Genomic DNA, 19713 nt, shown 5'->3' with positions numbered 1-19713 from the left:
AGGAGGGGTTTGGGAATGGCTAGTTGTTGTAGACAATCATTGGTTTCTAGTATACAGCAAGCAATTTGGATTTCTTGCCTAAACCCAGGTTTGTTGGGACTAATTACGTTTGATTTTTTTTTTGCTTTAATTTATATGCCGCCCTTCTCCGGAGACTCAAGGCGGCTTACAATGCATTAAGCAATAGCCTTCATACTTTTGTATATTTATACAAAGTCAGCTTATTGCCCCCACAATCTGGGTCCTCATTTCACCTACCTTTGAAAGGATGGAAGGCTGAGTCAACCTTGAGCCTGGTGAGATTTGAAGTTGCAGTAATTGCAAGCAGCAGATGTTAATAACAGTGCTTAGTCCACTCTACTACAGGCTCTTGCGATTTTTTGTTTATCAAGTGTGATAATGTGATATTATTATATGAATAAACGACTGTTATTGCCCTGTTATAAAAGGGGGCTTGTTTTACTTGTGAGTAGACATGTTATCACTACTTGGAAACCAGTCAGAACATGGATCAGAATCAAACTCCTATCAGTGGGCAGAGTTAGCCTCCAATACTGCATTCTAACCACAGCGCCACCATGGCTTCTATATAATGTGGACCGACTCCCAAATGAATGTAAAAGAGCTCTGTTATGTCTTGACGTTTCAAAGTCAGCGTTGTGACCTAGGCTTACTGAGTAATTACAATATACAATTAGTCCCAAACAAACTTATTGTAACAGAATTACGTTCATTCCCAGCTGAGTCCCAATTAGTTGCAAAACAAGTCCTTCAGAAGAAGTCCTTCGGGATTATCACCAAACTTTATCTTCTTTGACACCCTGCCAAAGGCCTTACTTGGCAAAGCCCCACGAAGTTCAGAAAAAAGCAAGAGATGCTGACTGGAAACAGAGTTAGCAACGTTACTTTCCTGCAAAAGGCCCAAGTATCTGTGTTTCTCTTTTAAGCCTTATGGGAGGGGCCAATCATATCCTGGCCTTACTCCTGAGTTGTCCCTTTTGCTTTAGCTGCTCTTGCTTTCTGGCAGCTCTGCGCATGCGTGCACTAGGAACAGGCTCCTCCTGTTCCTCTGCCTCTCTGCTGTCCAACTCTGGGGGCTCCGGAGTCCGCGCATCACTCCCAGATGGCCCTGGCCCCATCTCTGCTTCTGATACAGAGCCCTCATCCAGGCCTTCCCCAGACTCCAGAACTGGCCCATGTTCGTCCCCAGCCCCCTCACTGTCCAACTCCACTGCCAGCTCTGCAGGCTGCTGGCGGATCACAACAGTCAGAAATCTGATGGCATCACCTGGAACACGACAATATTTAAAGACTGCACCTGCTCCGCCTGCAAACTCCATAAATATTTATTTGCAAGCATCCTTGTACTCAATGCATTTCCCCCAAATCTACCCAACTCTGAGTCCTACCTGCCAATTCTCCATCTCTTGCTGGGTTGCTGACACAGCAGCATCTTTCTTCTCTAGTCACCAGGGGATTCCAGAGAATAAATTTGATCAGAACCTCAGGGAGTGAAATGTATTATGGATTCCTGTGGTGCTAAAGTATTCACGAGGCATTTTAGCAGCCCTACATAAGAGGGATAGAAAATTAGTTTCCATGCAGCTCTTTTAATTATGAGTAGGGTGATTGTTTTTAAATCGTATTTCCACAGGAACTAAAGAGTTCTTCTCTTTGCTGAGCATCGTATCTTATAGTTCGTATGCCTTCCACAAAGTTTCCATTGTCCTCTACAACAGTAAGTTAATGATAATTGGGACCACCTAATAGAGTTTTTGTTTGTTTGTATCCTGCCTTTATTCTTTTTATAAGTAATTCAAAGTGGTAAAATACCTAATACTCCTTCCTCTTCCTATTTTCCCTATGACAACAATACTGTGAAGTGAGTTGGGCTGGCCCAAAGTCACCCAGTCAGCTTTCATGCCTGAGGTGGGACTAGAACTCTCCATCTCCTGGTGATTGGCCCAAAGCCACCCAGCTGGCTTTCATGCCTAAAGTGGGACTAGAACTCACAATCTCCTGGTGACTGCCCAAAGTCATCCAGTCAGCTTTCATGCCTGAGGTGGGACTAGAACTCTCCACCTCCTGGTGATTGACCCAAAGTCACCCAGCCAGCTTTCATGCCTAAAGTGGGACTAGAACTCTCCATCTCCTGGTGATTGGCCCAAAGTCACTCAGCCGGCTTTCATGCCTGAGGTGGGACTAGAACTCTCCATTTCCTGGTGATTGGCCCAAAGTCACTCAGCCAGCTTTCAGGCCTGAGGTGGGACTAGAACTCTCCACCTCCTGGTGATTGACCCAAAGTCACCCAGCCAGCTTTCATGCCTAAAGTGGGACTAGAACTCTCCATCTCCTGGTGATTGGCCCAAAGTCACTCAGCCAGCTTTCAGGCCTGAGGCGGGACTAGAACTCTCCATCTCCTGGTGATTGGCCCAAAGTCATCCAGCCGGCTTTCATGCCTAAAGTGGGACTAGAACTCTCCATCTCCTGGTGATTGGCCCAAAGTCACTCAGCCAGCTTTCATGCCTAAAGTGGGACTAGAACTCTCCATCTCCTGGTGATTGGCCCAAAGTCACTCAGCCGGCTTTCATGCCTGAGGTGGGACTAGAACTCTCCATTTCCTGGTGATTGGCCCAAAGTCACTCAGCCAGCTTTCAGGCCTGAGGCGGGATTAGAACTCTCCATCTCCTGGTGATTGGCCCAAAGTCATCCAGCCGGCTTTCATGCCTAAAGTGGGACTAGAACTCTCCATCTCCTGGTGATTGGCCCAAAGTCACTCAGCCGGCTTTCATGCCTGAGGTGGGACTAGAACTCTCCATTTCCTGGTGATTGGCCCAAAGTCACTCAGCCAGCTTTCAGGCCTGAGGCGGGACTAGAACTCTCCATCTCCTGGTGATTGGCCCAAAGTCACCCAGCCGGCTTTCATGCCTAAAGTGGGACTAGAACTCTCCATCTCCTGGTGATTGGCCCAAAGTCACTCAGCCAGCTTTCATGCCTGAGGCGGGACTAGAACTCTCCATCTCCTGGTGATTGGCCCAAAGTCACCCAGACAGCTTTCATGACTAAGGTAGGACTAGAACTCACAGTCTCCTGGTTTCTAGTTCAGCCCCTTAACCAAACTGGCTCCCTTATTCTTTTGGTGGATAAGATTTTATGTTCCATAATATTTTTTCTTCGCAGTATCCAGCTTAAGGAACATAGATCCTACCAAGTTCTCCACACGATACTGCTACTGCCTAAACAACAAGACTAACGACTTAACAGGCAAGTTGTGAAATAGGAGAAGTTCAAAAGAGATGTAATTTTTCAGTGATTATAGTTTCATGCAGGCAATATATTGCCACTAAGAGGTGGAAAAGTAAAAAAGAAAAAGAACATTCTTCCTAATTGTTTCTTTTTTCTTATACCCTCAGTAAATGTTAGCATTTTTTCTTGTTAAGAATAGAATAGATTTTTGTAAACAACATATATGAACATTAAGGTTACTAGCAGGGGTGAAGTCCAGCAGGTTCCTACAGATTCTGGAGAACTGGTAGCGGAAATTTTGAGTAGATCGGAGAACCGGCAAATACCACCTCTGGCTGGCCCCAGAGTGGGGTAGGAATGCAGATTTTGCAATATCCTTCCCCTGCCACACCCACCAAGCCACGCCCACCAAGCCACACCACACCCACCAAGCCACACCCACAGAACCGGTAGTAGAAAAATTTGGATTTCATCACTGATTATTAGTATTTGATTAACTAAATCAAATACTCACTCCTCCCCATATCTTCTCCGTACAATATAGATTTTCAAATGATCTATATTAAAACTAAATATTGTTGTTGTTATTTTGAAGTCATATCTGATCCATCGCGACCCCATGGACAATGTTCCTCCAGGCCTTCCTGTCCTCTACCATCCCCCGGAGTCCATTTAAGCTCATGCCGACTGCTTCAGTGGCTCCATCCAGCCACCTCATTCTCTGCCGTCCCCTTCTTCTTTTGCCCCCAGTCTTTCCCAGCATGAGGCTCTTCTCCAGTGAGTCCTTCCTTCTCATTAGGTGGCCAAAGTATTTGAGTTTCACCTTCGGGATCTGGCCTTCTAAAGAGCAGTCAGGGTTGATCTCCTCTAGGACTGACCGGTTGGATCGCCTTGCAGTCCAAGGGACTCGCAGGAGTCTTCTCCAGCACCAGAGTTCAAAGAAAATCAAATTAAACTATATTAAAACTAAAAAAAAAAATAGTTTTTTTGGGGGGGAGAACTAAGCAATAGTTTATGCAAAGACCTTATATGTCAGCATAGTTCTACCTTGGATTTACCAATTTAAAGCCTGCTATCAAAGAAATTAAAAAGAGAAAAAAGTACGATGCAGCTGGAATTTACTTCCAACAAAGGAATACCGCATGTTTAAACAGCCTTGAAAACTTGAAAACAGATTGAAGTTTCTGAACCATGTAAACTAATCTTTGTGTTCAGTGATCCCACAACAGTCTATTTTCCAAGGTGAAGGTAGCAGGCTTCGTCCATAGGTTCTATGCAAATTCATTTATCGCAACTTGTCTTTTAGGTTTTTGAATCCACGCTTTCTCTGCTTCCACAGTAGTAAGAAAACCGTGGAATTCTTGGAGATTTCTGAGCTTGGCTGTTTGTTTGCAGATGTTTCATTCATTACCTAACTTGGTAACAACATCAACACTGATGATATTACCGAGTTGGGTAATGAAATGTCTGCAAGCAAACATCCAAGTTCAGAGACCCTCAAGGATTCCACAGTTCAATCCTGACCTTTAGATATTGTCTTCTATGGGAAGAAAGGACAATATGGGAATGTCAAAATGCGTCTCTTTACTTTTCTAGATTTTACAGCATTGCTGGTGGACATTGTGGGAAACTCCACCAGTTATCTTACTGAGATTTTCAAGTCGACTTCCATTGTGTCAGGTAAAAAAAAAAATGTTGCTGTTTCTTTGGCTGATCAATCCAATACTCATTTTATTCCACATAGATTAACCAAATGAGGAAGAAGGGAATGTAATTTAGGAAAGAATATTTGGCTGACAGGGTAAGGAGACACATCCATCTCTTTGCTCCCTTGGTTTCAGTTTTAGTACAGTTTTAATAAAATTTAAATCTGTGCAGTTTTAATGTAAGCCTGTTCTGACCCAGCTGTCCAAACACGACAAACCCTCTGAAGTTAACTCAAAGATTCCTTTATTACGAGCGCCAGGAGCCCCGGCAAAAAGTTTCTCTCTCAATGCAGTCTGTCTGGCAGGGAATAGTTGTCTGCCACACCTATTCATCTCTGCCCCCTGCCTTTTATCCCCAGAGCTAGGGTGGGGCTTCGCTAGCAGTGGTGGCTCTTCCGTCCCAAGGACCAGCCCATAGATTTCCACTGCTCTCCTCTCCTCTGCCTTCTGCACATCTGCATGTCAGGCACTGGACCCAGCTGTTCCTCCTCTTCCCCATCAGCCACCTCCAGACCTGGGGGCTGTTGACTCTCCATCTGAGGGCTGACAGACGGCCCAGGCTCCGCCTCTGTCTCTCTCTCTGAAGCTCCATTCCCCCTTCCTCCTCAGAGCTCTCAGGTTGCCTTGATGCTGATCCTGACTCCCACGCCACCTCTTCCTCTGATTCGGCTGCTGGAGGGTCCGGTGGCTGACAGGCCACAAAAAAGCCCCCTTGGATTCCACGGAGGATGGCTTTCCACAATAGAATCAAGCCAGCATTCTTTCCAGTCCATATCTCAATCCTTTAACTGTAGAACCAAGCAAAGAAAGCAATTTCAGGGGGGAAAAAAATCAGGCTAAAACTCTAACCCTGCCCCAAATCATTTCCTTTTGCATTTAAGAAATTATAGGTAAGTATTAGTTTCTTGTTATCCGTTGGCATTTGAGGCATTTTGATTTTAGAACCTTAGAGAGTTAATGGTTTGAGGGTTTTTTTTTTTTTTTAGTTTTTCTTATTTCCTTCCGTATGCGAATTGAAAATTAGCTTCTGTTTAGGTTTTAGTTCCAGTTTAAGGAACCTTAAATAAGTTAATGAAAACAATGAAACTGGCTCCCTATTGGTCTCTGGGCACAATTCAAGGTGTTGGTTATTACCTTTAAAGCCCTACATGGCTCAGGGCCAGGTTATCTTCGAGACCGCCTTCTACCACATAACTCCCAGCGACCAGTAACATCCCACAGAGTTGGTCTCCTCTGGGTCCTGTCAGCTAAACAATGCCAGCTGGCGGGCCCGTGGTGGAGGGCCTTCTCTGTGGCTGCCCCAGCACTCTGGAACCAGTTACCTCATGAGATCCGGACTACCCTCACCCTATTGGCCTTCCGAAAAGCGGTGAAGACCTGGCTTTTCCGGCAGGCCTGGGGCCGTTGATCTCCCTGTTGCGATCTTGTGAGATCCGGCCATGAATGGTGCGAATGGATTTTAATGTTTTAATTTTTAAATGTTTTTATAATGGTTTTTTTTTAATGCATTGTAAGCCACCCTGAGTCTCCTGAGAAAGGTGGCATATAATTTGAATTAATAATAAATAATAAAAACTGTCTTCTTTCAGTGAGCCAGAGCAATGATACAGACTGCATCTACATTTGCGTCATGTCAGGACGAATAGGTAAACCTAAGACTCTTCTTTGTTCAGAAATTTACTGCTTAGAGTTGAACCCCATATATGTGTGTAGGTCTCTATCTCTCTTCCCTGTCCCAGTTATGGACTATACCATGTTCCCTAAGCACAGGAACTGGGTATGTCTAGTTTAATGAAAAGAAGGACCAGGGGAGACATGATAGCAGTGTTCCAATATCTCAGGGGCTGCCACAAAGAAGAGGGAGTCAAGCTATTCTCCAAAGCACCTGAGGGTAGGACAGGAAGCAATGGGTGGAAACTAATCAAGGAGAGAAGCAACCTAGAACTAAGGAGAAATTTCTTGACAGTTAGAACAATTAATCAGTGGAACAGTTTGCCTCCAGAAGTTGTGAATGCTCCAACACTGGAAATTTTTAAGAAGATGTTGGATTACCATTTGTCTGAAGTGGTGTAGGGTTTCCTGCCTAAGCAGAGGGTTGGACTAGAAGACCTCCAAGGTCCCTTCCAACTCTGTTATTCTATTCCATTTTCCAAAGCACTATAAGGCAAGACAAGAAACAATGGATGGAAATTAATAAAAAAGAGACGCAATTGGATAAGCATTAAGTTCCAAAGTCCCATTTCTTCAAATGAAAACCAAGAGTTTCGTTCAAGAGTCATGCTTTGCGAAAGGATGACAATGTTCATGCCATCCCTAACTTTGCAAACTTTAGCATGTGTGATAAAATCACAATACAATATTGATCATCTCCCATTGTTCTTCCAACTCTGTCATCCTGTTAGCTCAAGGTAAATACGTTTTTGAGGATAATGGCCTATTTTGCTCAACTTTGTGTTGTGCATCCTTCCTGGATAGAGAGGCCCTTTGCTCAGTTACCCACCCACCCATGGATTGTTTCCCATTTGGACTATTGCAAAGGGGCTCCCTTTGAAAAATATCCGGAAGCTTCAGGGGCTACAGGATGCAGCTGCATGAGCTATCTTGGGTGCTCAAAGGATGGGGCATGGAACACCTCTGCCGCATAAGCTGCATTAGGTACCAGTTTGCTTCCAGGTCCAATTTAAGGTATTGGCAATGACCTTTTAAGCCCTACCTGGCACGGGCCAGGTGACCTGCAAAGTTTCTTTGCCCCATTACATCAGCCTGTCCCACCCAGTCAGGGAGGAAATGTATGCTATGCATTCCATCAATGGAAGAACTCCAACTGGTAGGGTTCAGGAAGAGGCCCTTCTCTGTCATATGCTCCTGTCCTGATGAATATGCTCAGCCCAAAGATGAGGTGGGCCCCCACCAGGGGTGGGTTCTACTTACCTTTACTACAGGTTTGCAACGGGACCACGCACACTCACTTCGCATATGCAGAAACTTCCTGATGACGTCTGGGTCGGTAGGTGGAGTCTTCCGCCAGTTTTACTACCTGTTCTTGCAAACCAGTCTGAACTGGGGGCAACCCACCACTGGCCCCCACTGTCCTGGTCTCTCAGAAATGCTTGAAGACCTGGTTCTGCTGACTCCCTTGGGGCCCACAGAGGAGCACATCATTTATCATCTATCCTTCACCTAGATATAGATATAGATATAGATATAGATATAGATATAGATGATATAGATATAGATATAGATGATAGATATAGATGATATAGATATAGATATAGATGATAGATATAGATGATATAGATATAGATAGATATAGATTATAGATATAGATGATATATAGATATAGATATAGATGATAGATATAGATGATAGATATAGATGATATAGATATATTGATATAGATATAGATATAGATATAGATATAGATGATATAGATATAGATTATAGATATAGATGATATAGATATATAGATGATAGATATAGATATAGATATAGATATAGATAGATATAGATATAGATATAGATATAGATATAGATATGGAGTGGTGTGGTGTGGTGTGGTGGCAAAGAAGTGGAATTCTTGCCTCACAATCAGGAGGCTGTGAGTTCGATCCTAGATAGAGGCAGATATTTCTCTCTCTGGGCACACTGAGAATATATCTGCTGAACAAAACTCCACATTGGCGACTGGAAGGGCATCTGGCCATTAAAACATTCTGCTAGCTCCATTCAGTTGCCCAGACTCCACCCTGCAAGGGGTTATGGGGTTGTTAAAAGATGACGATGATAGATATAGATTATAGATATAGATATACTGTGTTAAATTCTTGCAAAGATAGTGATATTTTTTGCTCTGGATTATGGGAGTCAAAGTTTTTCAACCCTGTCAATACTCAGGTTCCTGCTGTAGACGACCTCAGTGCAGTGATCTGATCACTAGTTATAGTAGCCACTGAACCAAAAGCAATGATACCTTCATCTCCCCACACTTTTTTTTTCTCCATAGGCAGAAATCTTACAGATCTATGGGAAGCAATAGAGAAGTCTCCTATAGTTAACTACACTTTTTCCGGCAACATATCAGATTTCTTGGGTAAGTATATGTGATAGAAGGTAGTCTGGAGTTACAGGAGGGCCTTTTTTCCCAGATAGCAAAGGGACAACAGAGTTTGGAATGTCTGGTGGGCAGGAAAAGAGCAAGATCAGACCCTCCCTAGCAATTCACAAGCATATCAATAGTTATGTTGGATAATTGCTTTAGTCTGGCAAGATTCTGTCTGTAAGCAAACAACCAACTATGAAGCACGAACGAAGGTGGATATATGTGTCCCAGGATAATGTTGCAGGATCAAATCTGGATCGGTCACTGGTCACTGGTACCAGAGCAGGGGTGAAATGCTCCCGGTTTGAATCAGTTCAGCTGAACCGATAGCGATGGCAGCTGGTGGTTCGGAGAACCGGTAGCGATGGTGGCACGAGGCTCCGCCCACCTGCCCGGTCATCGTTACTTCCTGGTTTTAACTTGTTTTTTACCCTCTGCGCATGTGCAGAAGGGTTTGCGCATCCGCAGAGGGTCCGTGCGCGCACCTGATGAACAGTTTCGGAAGGTAAGTAGATTTCACCCTTGTACCAGAGGTTTTGTCTTCTGAGCTTTCAGACTTGTGCTGGAGCCCATCCTCAAGAGGACTTCTCTCTAGCTCTAGCACAAGTCTAGCCTAGAGAGAAATTCTTGGGAAGATGGGCTCCAGCACGAGTCTGAAAGCTCGCCAGACAAAACCTCTGGTCCTAGCGACTGATCCAGATTGAATCCTGCAACTATAAAGCAGCTACTCAGAAGAATCTCCATGTGTCACTCTTAGTTCTTTGGGTCTAACATTATGTCCTGAATATGTCCATTTAGAAGAGAGAGATACTGAGCAATAAAAAGAGGGTTTAGAGTAGACCTCAGCTGCATGTTCATTGGAGCCAGTTCTGACATTAGACAGAGTGTGAAACAGCAGTCTCACGTCACAGTTGTTGCATGCCAAGAAAGATGATTACAACTCTCTCTCTCTTTTTTTTAAACTACCAGGGATATACAAAAGAATCTTTTCTTTCTCAAAAGTTGAATAATTTGATCTCTGTATTTTTTAAAGCCTTTATATTAAATTTTATTATAAGATATTGATAGGCTGTATGCTAAAATAAAGCCAGGTCATTTTTTTTTTTAATTTGATTTATATGCCGCCCTTCTCCGAAGACTCAGGGCGGCTTACAATGTGCTCAGCAATAGCCTTCATCCTTTTGTATATTTATACAAAGTCAGCTTATTGCCCCCACAAACTGGGTCCTCATTTCACCTACCTTAGAAAGGATGGAAGGCTGAGTCAACCTTGAGCCTTGGCGAGATTCGAACCCTGCAGTAATTGCAGGCAGCTGGTCTTAATAAGCTTAATAACAGGGTGCCTTAAACCCCTGTAGTACCAAGGTCATGACACACACTTGAAAGTAAATCAGGAAGCCTGTAATTGGGGAGTGTGTCTGGCAAGAACAAAGAATGCTTATCTACAGGAAATATGCATGTGTAAATTTTGTAACAATTCTGGATAGATAGAAAGCTGAGAAAAGTAACAAGAGTTAGACAACTTGCAGGCCTCAGCTAACAATTAGGAATAACAGATGGCCTACAGCCAATAAAATGTGTATTAGATAACTCCTGGGGCATTCATTAGCCAAGGCTTAGGAATAGGGACAGCTAGAGACCAACAGAACAAATTGTAGAATTATTACTAAAATGTTTATTAGATGATATTTCTTATTATCCCGCCTTCTTCTTTAGTGAAAATGTATAAAGCTTTCTTAATCCTTTGTTCTTGGTTCTTGGCATTTTGGCCAGGAGCCCCTTTTCCTTGGGGTACTCCAGTAAAAAGCAATCAGAAAACCTGCACCTTGTGTCTGTCGTCCATCAGGCTTGGACCCGAACAATAAAAATACAAAAAGAAACAAAAGAAAACTAAGAGAAGAAAAAACAAGGGTCTGGAAAGAAAGAAAGAAAGAAAGAAAGAAAGAGAAAGAAAGAGAAAGAAAGAAAGAAAGAGAAAGAAAGAAAGAAAAAGAAAGAAAGAAAAAGAAAGAAAGAATAGCGACTTCTGACTTTTTTCAATGCAGTAGATTACAAAAAGAACTAAAACCTCAGTTTTACATTAAAGCTTTACATTTCTTCACATTTCAAGCCATTTCTAGAACAATAAAAACATTCTAGTTATCAAAACCTAAAATCAAAATTTCACTTTTTCCCCAGTTTGAGCAACAAGTTCAGAAGCTGAGGTTTTTTTCACTGTGACCTCACTTTTTCACAGTTGGACTTGGGTGAAATAAAGTCAGAATTTTACACCAAATTTTGTATTATTTCTCTTAGAGAGAGAGAATTAAGAAAATGGAATAAGGAACAAGGACAATGAATAAGAACAAAAAACAATAAAGCTGGTGCCACACCAAAAATGAATATTCAGGGTTAGACATACCTAACTTTACAAAGATGATTTTTCTGCAGCAGGTTCCTCTATTTTCTCCCCGATTTCTAGAAAGTCCAAGCTTTAATCAGAAACTCTTTGCGACTGTCAATCTTTTTCCCCCGTCCCACTCTAGGTCAATATTTTGTTCCTTGGTTTCCTCTTGAAGATCTGTTACGATTTTAAAAGAACTTAGGTCCAATAGGAGGAGCTGAAAGAATTTGATCGTTGTACACATAACAGATTGTTATACACATGACAGACATTTTCTCGCTCCTCAGAAAATGTATATCCACATTGACAAGCTGGCTGGCATGTAAGCTGATTTGAACTGGCTAGCTGTAAATACTAGGGCAGGGATGGTTAACCTTTCTCTTGTCATGTGCTGAAAGCACGCGCCAGCTCCCATAATGCAATGCGCCCCCCGTGCATGTGCCCCCTCATGTTCCCCAACCCCACCCATGCGCACGCAACCCCCCAGCTCCCCATTGCTCCTCCGCGCATCCGTGTGTGACCCCCCTGCCCCTGTTTTAGGCCTAGTAGGCTTCCCTGAAGCCTCCTGGGCCCAAAAACGGGCCATGGAGGGAGCACTGCACCCTCCCACACCCCATTTTCGACCTAGTAGGCCTCCCTGCAGTCTCCTGGGCCCAAAAATGGGCCAGCAGGGGGCGCCGCACCCCCACGCTCCCCCTGCCCCCCATATATGGGTGTGCAACCCCCACCCCCTGCGCATGTGTTCATGACCCCTCACACATGTGCTCATGTCTCCCGCATGTGCCCCACCTCTTGTGCATCCCGAAAACCAGCTGGCTGGCAGGAGGTGTGCTCGCATGCGCGGTGAAGCTGAGCTGGGCGACAGCTCACATGCCCGCAGAAAGGGCTCTGTGTGCCAGCTGTGGCACCAGAGGTGGGTTTCAGCAGGTTCTGACCAGTTCTGGAGAACCGGTAGTGGAAATTTTGAGTAGTTTGGAGAACCGGTAGTAAAAATTCTGACTGGCCCCGCCCCCATCTATTCTCTGCCTCCCAAGTCCCAGCTGATCGGGAGGAAATGGGGATTTTGCAGTAACCTTCTCCTGGATTGGGGAGGGAATGGAGATTTTGCAGTATCCTTCCCTTGCCACGCCCACCAAGCCACACCCACCAAGCCACACCCACAGAACTAGTAGTAAAAAAATTTGAAACCCACCACTGTGTGGCACACTAGCCATAGGTTCACCATCACGGTACTAGGGTTTGTAGCCCCCATACTCACAACATGTCAACACTCCTCACATGCAGCCACTGTTTTTCCATACTCCATTTGGTAATAGCCATAACATTTTATCTCTCCCTCCCTCCCTGCCTCCATCCATCCATCCATCCATCCATCCATCTATCATCCCTCACTCATGGGCTATGAATGTTCACAAGATTGCTGATCTAATGGTGGTGAAAGAATAGGAAGATACCTCCTGGACACAAGCTAGTGAAACAACAGGCTAATCAATATTACATTTATTAGCAATATTACATTTTTTTGGGGGGGGGACTGAATTGTCTGCTTTTTTGTATTTTATCCTACCAACTTTTAGCCTATTGGGCACATCCAGTGGTATCCCTAGAGATCTAATATCCCTGTACACTTGCAGTGTTTCTCAACCTTGGTAGCTTGAAGATGGGTGGACTTCAACTCCCAGAATCCCCCAGCCAGCAGCGCTGGCTGGGGGATTCTGGGAGTTGAAGTCCACCCATCTTCAAGCTACCAAGGTTGAGAAACACTGCTGTACAGCCTTTATATACAATGATGGGGGAATGTATGAGTGTGAAGCTGAAACGTATTCCACGAACAATAACTATGTTTAACATCTTTCAGCTGCAAAGTTGCCTACCTGGACACAAACTGGCACCTTGAAGGAAGACCTGTTGTTGACAAAACAGCCAAATTGGCTGAAGCCTGGAAAAGCAGAAGGACCAGAAGTTCCATTGGTACAAGCTTCCTGGTGGCTGAAGACCAATGCTTCCAAAGAATCTGGTCTTCCCTCTGCTGAAGCAACCTTAACAAGGTCTTCTCCTGCTTCTATAGACATCTCCAGCACTTCGTCAAGATTTCTGCCAGCTCATAGTGAGTCTGTATAGGCTATATAGTTCATCTTCTTTTAACGACCCCATAGGGCCTTGCAGGGTGGAGTCTGGGCAACTGAATGGAGCTAGCAGACTGTTATAATAGCCGGATGCCCTTCCAGTTGCCAATTTGGAGTTTTGTCCAGCAGATATATTCTCAGTTTGCCCAGAGAGAGAAAAATATTTGCCTCTACCTAGGATCAAACTCACAGCCTCCTGATTGTGAGGCGAGAGCTCCACCTCTAGGCCACCGCACCATTCTTGTAAAGGCCATGGAGTTGTGTGGTATGAATTTGATAATTTCAACCAATCAGTCATAGACTACTCAAACCATCGCTGACTTCATGCGGTATAACCTTCTTTTATTTTAAGGGATTTTACTTGCTTAAGAGAATATTTATTCCAGTCTTCCATTTATCTAAAATACATTCAAAATGGCGTATCAGTATATTGTATGTGAGAACCAGTTTGGTGAAGGTATCAGCCTAGAAATCAGAAGGCTCTGAGTTTTAGTCCTGCCCTCTTTGACTTAGGAAGGAGGCAATGGCAAACCCCTTCTGAGAAACTTTGCCAAGAAAACTGCAGGGACTTGTCTGAGTCCAAGAATCAGATATACAGTAGTGGCCAAAATTGTGGAAAGCTTGTGGGAAAAGTGTATTTTTGAGGTTTGATGGCTAAGAACACCACTTTTTTTTTGGAGTTTCAAGACAATCATATCTCACTGCTAGAATGGCCTGGGAATAGCCCAGACCTTAACCCAATTGAAAATCTATGGAGCCGACTAAAGAAACTTGTTAGTCCCCGCAATAAAATCCAGTTAATAGAAGCAATCCTTCAATCTTGCTTTCACATTACAACAGCTGCAGAACTAAAAGACTTGGTTCACTCCATGGGAAGACTTTGTAAGGCTGTAATTTATGCTAAAGGTGACCCAACTAAGTATTAACTGACCTGGTGATCATTTTTGTATATCTCGTTTTTTCTATAGTGATCATTTTTGTATATCTCATTTTTTTCTATGTGTTTCACTTTTCTTCTTTATACTGTAATTGCTCTTCTAATAGCAAATCCTTCATAAAAGTTATTGCATTGCATTCTTGATTAAATTATCTTTCCACTGATATACAATTTTATGGTACTACTCCTCCCCCCAAAAAAGTGGTGTTATTAGCTAGTTTTAGAAAATACATTTTTCCACAATTTTGGCCACTACTGTAGTTGAACAGAAGACCAAAAAAAAATTGCATGTATCTCCAAACTGGCATGCAAGACCATCTCAAGTTTAGAGTTTGTGGCTTGCAGCTAAGACCCAGCTAAGAGCGTGGGTTAAAAGTGGGTTTGGTTGTATGTGTAGTTTACTGGCCAAAATGTGCCAGAACTAACAACAGTTTATACCTTCTCTACCTTAATAAAAAAAATAATATGAGAATTAACAAATGTCATGATGGATATCAGAGGTCAATAGCTGTGGGCCCCTCTGATAAAGCCCATGGTTTGCAGAATGTTGCAACTTGGAATGTTAAAGCGGTACATGATAAAGAGTATATATTGAACTGAAAGAAAAAGAATTATCTTTCTGTGAGACTAAAAAAAAAAAAGTGGGGAGAGATATAATAAACCTGAATCAAGGTGATGTCGTCCTATGGCAGTGATGGCGAACCTTTTCGGCACCTAGTACCCAAACTGGAACATGTGTGCATGTGCATGCGCTGGAGTGCTGGAAACCCAGAGACCAGCTGGCTGGCGCACTTGCACGTGCCAGCCAGCTGGTCTTTGGGTTTCTGGCATACGCATGCACGCCAGCCAGCTGATCTTCGTGCATGCTGGGGCACTGGAAACCTGAAGATCAGCTGGCTGGCGCACGCATGCCTGGTTTTTGGCCGGGTTTTTTGACCGTTTTCAGGCCATTTTTGGGGGCTGTTTTCAGGCCATTTTTTTGTGCTCTGGCACCTGCAAAGACCAGCTGGTGATAGTGCACATGCCCACAGAGAGGGCTCTGTGTCCCACCTCTGGCACACGTGCCATACGTTCACCATCACGGTCCTATAGAGCTGAGTTAAAGAATATTGGCAGGGAAGTGAAAGTCTCTGTTTGATTGCCATGGGACCATGCGTTCAATCCAATGAAACCTCTTCCTTCTCAAGAAAGTTATCAAACACGAAAGCATCACATTTTACTCCAGGAGTTGCAGATTTCTTAAAGTGGATGGTAAATATAGGATTAAGATGGTAAATAAAGGAGTCCTCCACTCCTCTGCTCGCAACAAAATACCTTATGCCACCAGACTCGAAATTTTGTGCTTAGACAACTTAGAACTTCGCCGTCTTCAGTCTGACCTAAGCATAGTACATAACATCATCTGCTACAATGTCCTACCAGCCAATGAATACTTCAGCTTCAACCAAAACAATACAAGAGCACACAATAGATACAAACTCATGGTAAACTGATCCAAACTAGACTGCAGAAAATACGACTTCAGTAACAGATTGGTCAATGCCTGGAATGCGCTACCTGACTAACCCTAACCCTAAAAGGTCAGTAAGGGGCATGCATAAGCACACCAGGGTGCCCACCATCTCTGTCCTAATCCTTTTCATGTATTTATAATTATGTTTACACTTGTATCTGTCATAAAATACATGCTTGATGAAAATAAAAATAAATAAAAATGTTCCATTAGAGCAGTGTTTCTCAACCTTGGAAGCTTGAAGATGGGTGGACTTCAACTCCCAGAATCCCCCAGCCAGCAGCGCTGGGATTCTGGGAGTTGAAGTCCACTCATCTTCAAACTTCCAAGGTTGAGAAACACTGCATTAGAGGCTCTGTTGATTTACATACTTTTCTTTCTTTCTTTTTTTTCTCCAGCCCCAAGGATACCTTTACAAGCTAAGACCATTGTTGTGAAAGAGGATGAAACCGTCCCCCAGCAGTTGTCAATATGGCAAAACTCTGCTACTTTGAAAAGTTTTCCAGGTCCTTCTCCCCAGATCTCATCTTGGTTGCAGACAAACGCTTCAAACGGATGGGGCATTTCTCCGACCCAACCATCTATACCTTCAGCTCCTTTGATCCAATCAGACTTTCTGTCTATGACCCGGCCAGCACCAAGTGAGTGTTCAAAGTCTGGAAATATTCAGCATTTCAGCTCTCTTGTTTATTGCCAAGTTTCCCAAGCTTTTTTCCTTTTTCCTTTTCCTTTTCTTTTTCCGTCTTGTCTTGTCTTGTCTTGTCTTGTCTTGTCTTGTCTTGTCTTGTCTTGTCTTGTCTTGTCTTGTCTTGTCTTGTCCTGTCCTGTCCTCTCCTCTCCTGTCCTGTCCTGTCCTCTCCTGTCCTGTCCTGTCCTATCTTTGAGTAATTGTTGACCCATGGCAACTGGCTGGACAAGTCCCTGAAATTTTTTTTAGCAGTATTTTTGGAAATGGTTTTTCATTGCTTGCTTCCTAGTGTTAAGAGAAAGGGACTGACCCGAAGTCACTGAGCTGGCTTTCATGCCTGAGGCGGGATTAGAGCTCATGGTCTCCTGGTGATTAGCCCAAAGTCACCCAGCTGACTTTCATGTTTAAGGTGGGACTAGAACTCACAGTCTCCTAGTGATTGGCCCAAGGTCATCCAGTTGGCTTTCATGCCTAAGGCAAGACTAGAACTCACAGTCTCCTAGTGATTGGCCAAAGTCATCCAGCTGGCTTTCATGCCTAAGGGAAGACTAGAATTCACAGTCTCCTAGTGATCGGCCCAAGGTCACCCAGCTGGCTTTCATGCCTAAGGCAAGACTAGAACTCACAGTCTCCTAGTGATCAGCCCAAGGTCATTCAGCTGGCTTTCATGCCTAAGGCAAGACTAGAACTCACAGTCTCCTAGTGATCGGCCCAAAGTCATCCAGCTGGCTTTCATGCCTAAGGCAAGACTAGAACTCAGTCTCCTAGTGATCGGCCCAAAGTCACCCAACTGGCTTCATGCCTAAGAGGAACTATAACACCTGGCCACCCGGTTTCTAGCCTGATGCTTTAACCACGATACCAAACTGGCATTCTTTGAATTGATTTAATGTCATCCATTCACTTTCCTTCCCAGCCACTGCTGCTTTCTTTTTCCTGAGTATTCATATTTGCGATCCTCAGCTCTTAGGGAATCACACAATAAACGGGACCTGGTTGTCACCTGCAGGGACAACCAGGTTTAGTTATGTGATGACATCTCTCAATTGAAATGGCCCAACTGATGTCGATAAAACTGGAGGAATTTCATTCCTTGAAAAAGTTGGATATCAAATTAATTTCTTGATAGTATTTATTTTAACAGCAAGCGAAGCATGAAGTAATGAATCCCAGACTGTGCAAATAAATTCTCCATTCAGCCAACTAATGTTATTTTTTAAATAAAGCTTTTAAGCCTTTAAGAATATGACCAGAAAGTTTTTTTTTTAAAAGAGAGACTGTATTTCATGCAAGCAGAAAATCCTTTTAGGGTATCCACGCTTAAGAGCCACACATTCTTTTTAATCCAGATCTCCCCTTTATTGTAACTCGTTTTCTAGAATTTAAATTTCATTTTGATTAATTGAGATCGGCTGGGAGCAGACTAATGATTTTATTATTCAATATTTACAGCAATGGGTGTTCCTTCTCCATTGGCTTCTCCATCTACAGAGGAAAAACCAGTTGCCTTGAAGACCCATCCTCCTTCTAGTAAGTTGCAACTATTATGTATCGTACGGTGCAGTGTTCTGTTTGTCACAAGAAAATATATTTTAACCAGGGGTGAAATCCAGCAGGTTCTGACAGCTTCTGGAGAACCAGTAGCAGAAATTTTGAGCAGTTCGGAGAACCGGCAAATACCACCTCTGGCTGGCCCCAGGTGTGGGGAGGGAATGTGGATTTTGCAATATCCTTCACCTGGAGTGGGGTGGGAATGGGGATTTTGCAGTATCCTTCCCCTGCCACGCCCACCAAGCCACACCCACAGAACCGGTAGTAAAAAAAATTGGATTTCACCACTGATTTCAACGCTTGAGAAGGTACAGAAAAGGACTACATAAAGGATCTTGGGAAACTCATTTATGATCTTACTGCACTAGTGAGACCACACCTGGAATACTGTGCCCAATTCCAGTCATCACGGCACAAAAAAGAGGGTCCAGTCTAGGGCAACTCGCCATGGCCAACTCACCACGGCCAACTCACAGTGGGAAAACTGACCATGCAGTGGTGGAATTCAATTTTTTTTACTACTGGTTCTGTGGGTGTGGCTTGGTGGGCATGGCAGGGAAAGGATACTGCAAAATCTCCATTCCCACCCCACTCTAAGGGAAGGATACTGCAAAATCCCCATTCCCTCCCCACTCTAAGGGAAGGATACTGCAAAACCCACATTCCCTCCCCACTCCTGGGGGAAGGATACTGCAAAATCTCCATTCCCTCCCCACTCTAAGGGAAGGATACTGCAAAATCCCCATTCCCTCCCCACTCCTGGGGGAAGGATACTGCAAAATCCCCATTCCCACCCCACTCCAGGGAAAGGATATTGCAAAATCCCCATTCCCACCCCACTCCAGGGGAAGGATATTGCAAAATCTCCATTCCCAACCCACTCCTGGGGAAGGATATTGCAAAATCCCCATTCCCACCCCATTCCTGGGGGAAGGATATTGCAAAATCCCCATTCTCACCCCACTCCAGGGAAAGGATATTGCAAAATCCCCATTCCCACCCCACTCCAGGGGAAGGATACCGCAAAATCTCCATTCCCACCCAACTCCAGGGGAAGGATATTGCAAAATCCCCATTCTCACCCCACTCCAGGGGAAGGATATTGCAAAATCCCCATTCCCATCCCACTCCAGGGAAAGGATATTGCAAAATCCCCATTCCCACCCCACTCCAGGGGAAGGATACTGCAAAATCTCCATTCCCACCCCACTCCAGGGGAAGGATATTGCAAAATCTCCATTCCCACCCCACTCTGAGGCCAGCCAGAGGTGATATTTGCCGGTTCTCCGAACTACTCAAAATTTCTGCTACCGGTTCTCCCAAACCTGTCAAAACCTGCTGAATAGCACCTCTGTTACCATGGCCAACTTGCTGTGGGACAAGAATTACACTAATCTTGAAGAAATGGTGGAAGAGAATCATTACAGAAAGGAGGGACAAAATGAAATATGAATGACACAAATT

The 19713-nt window shown here is 43.9% G+C and overlaps 1 protein-coding gene across 1 annotated transcript in view; it reads left to right on the top strand.

Annotated features, from left to right (window-relative positions):
• The window catches only part of LOC117675807 (otoconin-90), an 87544-nt gene that overhangs the window by 992 nt on the left and 66839 nt on the right, over nt 1-19713 (top strand). The window contains exons 2-9 of the mRNA XM_087890762.1: nt 1655-1738; nt 3181-3264; nt 4843-4926; nt 6542-6598; nt 8956-9042; nt 13293-13541; nt 16409-16651; nt 18151-18228. Coding sequence (XP_087746888.1) covers nt 1655-1738; nt 3181-3264; nt 4843-4926; nt 6542-6598; nt 8956-9042; nt 13293-13541; nt 16409-16651; nt 18151-18228 — 966 coding nt within the window. The remainder of the gene's footprint in view (nt 1-1654; nt 1739-3180; nt 3265-4842; nt 4927-6541; nt 6599-8955; nt 9043-13292; nt 13542-16408; nt 16652-18150; nt 18229-19713) is intronic.

The sequence above is a fragment of the Pantherophis guttatus genome, chromosome 3, assembly GCF_059756535.1.
Source record: "Pantherophis guttatus breed Tessera chromosome 3, ASM5975653v1, whole genome shotgun sequence".
In the NCBI taxonomy this organism is placed as follows: Eukaryota; Metazoa; Chordata; class Lepidosauria; order Squamata; family Colubridae; genus Pantherophis; species Pantherophis guttatus.
This window is presented reverse-complemented; position numbering and strand designations above follow the sequence as displayed.